The sequence below is a fragment of the Symphodus melops genome (assembly GCF_947650265.1).
Source record: "Symphodus melops genome assembly, chromosome: 5".
In the NCBI taxonomy this organism is placed as follows: domain Eukaryota; kingdom Metazoa; phylum Chordata; class Actinopteri; order Labriformes; family Labridae; genus Symphodus; species Symphodus melops.
In genome coordinates, this window is record NC_136695.1 from 20,865,496 (window position 1) to 20,870,528 (window position 5,033).

At 41.0% G+C, this 5,033-nt stretch overlaps 1 protein-coding gene across 1 annotated transcript; it reads left to right on the forward strand.

Moving 5' to 3' along the window:
- Positions 1-2: 2 nt before the first annotated feature.
- On the forward strand, positions 3-4,957 carry polr3c (polymerase (RNA) III (DNA directed) polypeptide C). The gene is made up of 13 exons (XM_079344567.1): positions 3-85; positions 929-1,075; positions 1,409-1,673; positions 1,781-2,073; positions 2,226-2,330; positions 2,909-3,082; positions 3,175-3,226; positions 3,313-3,373; positions 3,468-3,618; positions 4,145-4,246; positions 4,356-4,405; positions 4,528-4,677; positions 4,782-4,957. The coding sequence occupies exons 2-13, from the start codon at positions 929-931 to the stop codon at positions 4,864-4,866; spliced, it is 1,635 nt and encodes a 544-aa protein (XP_079200693.1). The 5' UTR covers positions 3-85; the 3' UTR covers positions 4,867-4,957.
- The last annotated feature ends 76 nt before the right edge of the window (positions 4,958-5,033 follow it).

The following is a 5,033-nucleotide window of genomic DNA, read 5'->3' on the forward strand; positions in this document are numbered from 1 at the left end:
TTTGTGTGGATAGTATTCACACAGTCTGTGGTTTTGACGTCTGTTTTTGGGGGCTTTAAAGGAAGGATTCTCCCTGTCCAGTGAGGTCTGTTAAAGAGGAAAGTACCAGCAGAAGTTTATTATTTACTCGCATGCAAAGTGTATTCACCTTTCTGGTCAGCCGTCATTGACCAGCAGATTTTCTACTTCTCAGGGGGCTTAATATTTCAAGTTTTATTACAAACAAGTTAAGCTATGTTTAATTGAAATGCTCAAATGTAACATTTGGTTTTCATGCGTGCCTAAACTCAACTTTGTGTAGCCTCTGTCACCATGTATATTACAAGATCTTACATCATTTCAGCAAAGTAATCCTCAATAATAAAACACAACTCAGGAGAAAAGATTTGACAGGCCTTCCTACACAAACACTAGTAATCAGTAATGTTAGGATCTGTTTTCTTACATTGGTAAGCATGGGCAATGCATTTCTGTAGTGAAGCATTGGTTATTCCAACAGATCTGTAACATGGCTTATGCTTTAAAGAATAGCTTAAACACAAAAAAACAAGCCATTTAAAGGTCCAAATCAAAGTACGTTTTAATGTTACTCACATATGAACAATGCTGTGAAAACTGCGATATGTTTTTTTTTTTTTTAAATCTCTCATTTGATGATTTTATTTCAGGAATTCATAGAAACACTGGTTGATATTTTCACACATTGTGTAACGGACAAGTATTTTCTTGAACAACAGTCTCATTACAGATATTATTTTTGCAAATACATGCCTCCCACAAGAACTTCAGTTTAGGCTCTTTAATGCTTTTAATTAGTGCTTGATTAGATACAGGTGTTCTGAGAAGGTCAGACAATCAAACTGAACCTACAGTAAATACTGTTAAGCACAAGGACAGTTTGATATTTATTGGTGTCTTGTTTGTACAGATGACGGCCCAGGAGGTTCGTCTGTGTGCTCTCCTGCTGCGGGAGCACTTTGGAGAACTGGTGGAAAAAGTGGGGACACACCTTCTCCGAAGTGGAGCACAGAATTTGAGAGCCCTCATTCATGAGACTGGCATCTCTCTTGACCTGGTAACACTCCTACCTATAGTGTTCAGACTGTTTCTATTTCACACCATGTAGACATTAGCATACATTGTATTTTATGTTTCATAAGTAAAGCAATGTCAGGGAGAATTAAAATGTAAGAAAAATTGACTTAATCATGGGTTTTTTATATGATAGTTCAAAGCTGGTAGAAATACAATTTTTTTTATGCAAGGAAAATTATACATATACAATTCCTTTTTCTTGAAGCTTATTGGAGTAACAAGAGTAGAATGATTCATGTTTATAAGTTCCTACTTTTATCAGCAATAGTTTTGTTACCCGTGTTAATTAAATGCCTCTTCTCTGCCACTGTAGGTAAAGAAGTCCTTGTGTGTGCTTGTGCAGCACGGGGTCTGTGTGTTCAGCGCAGGCCGTAAAGGACCTGGGAGCCCGACGGAGTATCTGACCAGCAGTGATCACATCCTGAGAATTCTACGATACCCACGTTACATCTACACTGCCAAAACCCTGTATGGTGACACCGGAGAGCTAATCATAGAGGAGTTGCTCCAGAGGGGGGACATGACCATGAGCAGCACGGTTAAGACAGTGGCTGACCGCCTAACCCAGAACATGGAAGGTCTGTAACTTAAAGATGTTGTTAATCGAAGATTGTAGAAATGTCTACGTCTCCTGCAGCTGTGCGCTCTATCTAAAACATCCATCTTCTCTTTGTCTTGCCTTTAGATGGTCACAGCATGGATTACAGTGAAGTGTCTTTGTCTTTTTCCAAACTGGTGGAGACCCATTTTCTTCAGCGCTGCCCTCCAATGGCAGCAGCAGGAAAAAAAGAAAGTACTCCTTCAGCTACACCGGGTACTCCTGCTGCCCCTGTTAGCACAGCTCCGCCCTCAGCAGAGAGCTTCCCCGACTGTTACAAGGTGCCTCACCTAACACTCACAGGGAGAGGCAAACGGCAACTCTCCAGCGAAGATGGAGAGGAACAAAGGAACGCAAAGAAGGCTAGAATGGATACAGAGGTGGGAAAATGTTTTAAGCATGTTTGCTTCAAATTTAAAAATGCATTTACCGGTACCTCTCTTCTTGTCCCTGTTCCTTCAGATAATAAATTGTTTAACTTTTGTGTGACCTTTCACCTCTCTTTCTTTGTGTCTTCCTCTTCTGTGCTCAGACGCATGGTGATGAGGGGATTTACTGGCAGGTGAATTTTGAGAGGTTCCACCTCCACTTCAGAGACCAGGCCATCATCAGTGCTGTAGCCAACAAACTTGGACAGGTCTGGTTTCCATGTGGATGCTTAAAATATATTATTTTAAGATGTTTTTTTTTTACATGAATCCCCCCTTTTATATTTAAAGAATATTGGAGGTAAAAGCTTACATAGGTCCTTGCAAAAATAACTAAATCCTTTCATCAGCACATTTAAAGCTCAATAATGAACAATTGATATCCTGTCAAGGAAAAGACTGGAAGGTGGCAAAAACATACACCAACAGTTGTTATTAGGACAAAAGAAGATATGGCTTGTTAACTTTGAAAGTACCTGTGGGATGTGTTACATTCAGAGTGAGACTTGCTGTTCCAGCTGCATTGTTGGTGTTTGGGTGAACTGACAGGCTGCCAGCTTTAGATTCAGAGTGAAAAACACGTTCATGTTGGTATGAATACACAAAATACAATAAGTCTGAAACTAAAGCTGAGAACAAATTCGCTCAAGACACACAATAAATCTCAGGATTAATTTAGAGTAAAGAACTATCTATTAACGGATAGAAGAGAAATCATACAGCCAATTAGTTTTATGAGTCACTGGATAATAGAAATTCTCTTTCCACATGCCTGTAAATACCACAGACGAGCAGTGAGATAGTGAGGACGATGCTGAGGATGAGCGAGGTGACGACCTCGCCCACAGCCACCTGCACAAAGCCTCTCTCAGCCAATGAGATCTTCAGATCCCTCCCCAATAGTTACAGCATTGCCAGGCCCATCCTAGACCAGTACCTCACACTGCTGGTTGATGACCCGGTAAGACCTTTGGAAGACAAATGTCACATTAATGACTAATAGTTTCTACCTTCAAGATGTCCCTGAATCCACTTCATCTTTGCTTTTCTCAGATGGAGTTTGTGGGGAAGGCTGGAGAAAGTGGAGGGGGGATGTATGTTGTCAGTATCCTTTTTTTTCTTTTTTTTAAGGATGTGCTATCGAATTCACGAGAACAGGGATGTATGTGCTTTTCTTAACAAATTTCTCAGATCTGCACAGAGCACTGGCCAACCTGGCTCGGGCCACACTTGAGTCAGTCGTGCAGGAGAGGTGGGCCAGTATCTTTAAAAAAAAAAAAAAAATACAGTATGTGTGCTTAATGTTCTGTATTGTCAAATGAATCCATCTTTATTTTGATCATCAGATTTGGTTCCAGATCTGCACGCATCTTCCGCCTGTTGCTAAGGAAACGTCACCTGGAGCAGAAACAGGTGGAGGATTTTGCTATGATTCCAGCGAAAGAGGCTAAAGACATGCTGTACACGCTGCTCTCAGAGAACCTGGTGCAGCTACAGGTATATTCTTAAATGATTTCTTTCTTTGTATCGATCTTTAATTACTGAGACGTTACCATATTTAGACACCTTATTTTTAAACGCTGTATCTGATTTGCGATGAGGAAAAAATTATGAAGTGCAATATACATGGCAGGTTTCATGTCTCTCTTCAAGCCAATTCTGTTACTGTACCAACATGAGACTTCCTGGAGAGTGGGAGTAATCCAAAAAGATCTCATCCAAAAACCTACTTTGAAGTGATCTGCCGCACATGTATTAGATGCACTTCGTAAGTGAGGTATTCCTAAAACTCTACAAGTACTGTAGAGTAGCCCAGTGTTACATCCTGTTCATGGTCAATGGTGAACGAAGAACATTATTAAAGTGACCATGTTGCAGTATCCCTGGCATATTGACAGTTTGAATGGGCACACTGAAAGGATGTGGCTCTAAACAGTTCAGGAACCAGCTCCAGTTCATGTTTTGTAATCCACCTACTCACTCTCTCCGAACAGTCATGATGTGTTTTGTTTTTTATTCTCAGGAAATCCCTAAGACCCCTGACTATGCTCCCTCTCGTACCTTCTATCTTTACACCGTCAACCAGCTGCCTACTGCAAGAATGCTGCTTCAGAACTGCTACAAGGTAAATTAGCAAGTGTCAGAGCTCTGGCTAGAAGAGGACCACACAAAGATATCTGTATTACCGTATGGCCTGTTTGCTCTCAGTAATGTGTGAACATTTTTGTGTACAGACAGTAGCAAACCTCATAGAGCGCCGCCTGTTTGAGACCAAAGACAGCAAGTGAGTCCATCAAAACTGTGTGCAAATGTTGTCCGTGTGATACTGTGTCAAACGACTGCAAACATTTTATTATGACGCACACAATGCCTCGTTTAGTTGATGGATTTCTGCTCGGTCCACAGGCGTCTGTTGGAAAAGTCTCAGAGAATCGAGGCCATTCTGGCATCTCTTCAGGCCAGCGGGGCCGAGCCCGAACAGCTGACAGAGGTGGAGGAGATGATCACTGGATCTGAGAAGCAACAATTAACGTCTCTGCGGCTCCATATCAACAAGTAAGAGGGAGACAACAGAATTACAACTCCTTTAGTATTGTTGACATCATTGAATCACAGCTTTGGTCTGTTTGTTGTCTCACTGCATTTCGTTCCCCCTGCAGGTTAGATTCAGCAGAGAACCAGGTAGATGAAACCATCTTTCTTCTGGAGTCCTACGTTAACTCCACCGCCACAGCACCAAGCTGAGTCACATGTGCTTTTGCCAGTGTGATTTTAAAATAGTTTCTATGTCTGAATTGTTTCAGTTTGGAGTGAAATAAAATCTAAATTTATTGTTTTTTCTGCTTTTTACTGCAAGTTTCAGCAAATGAATAAACTGAGCGCAGCAAAACTTTTTTTTTTTTTTATTAAAG

Coding starts and splice junctions, on each gene's coding strand:
- polr3c (XM_079344567.1), top strand. CDS start 929: ATGACGGCCCAGGAGGTTCGTCTGTGTGCTCTCCTGCTGCGGGAGCAC. Junction 2,331..2,908: donor TAGCCAACAAACTTGGACAG/GTCTGGTTTCCA, acceptor TAAATACCACAG/ACGAGCAGTGAGATAGTGAG. Junction 4,247..4,355: donor TGCTTCAGAACTGCTACAAG/GTAAATTAGCAA, acceptor TTTTGTGTACAG/ACAGTAGCAAACCTCATAGA.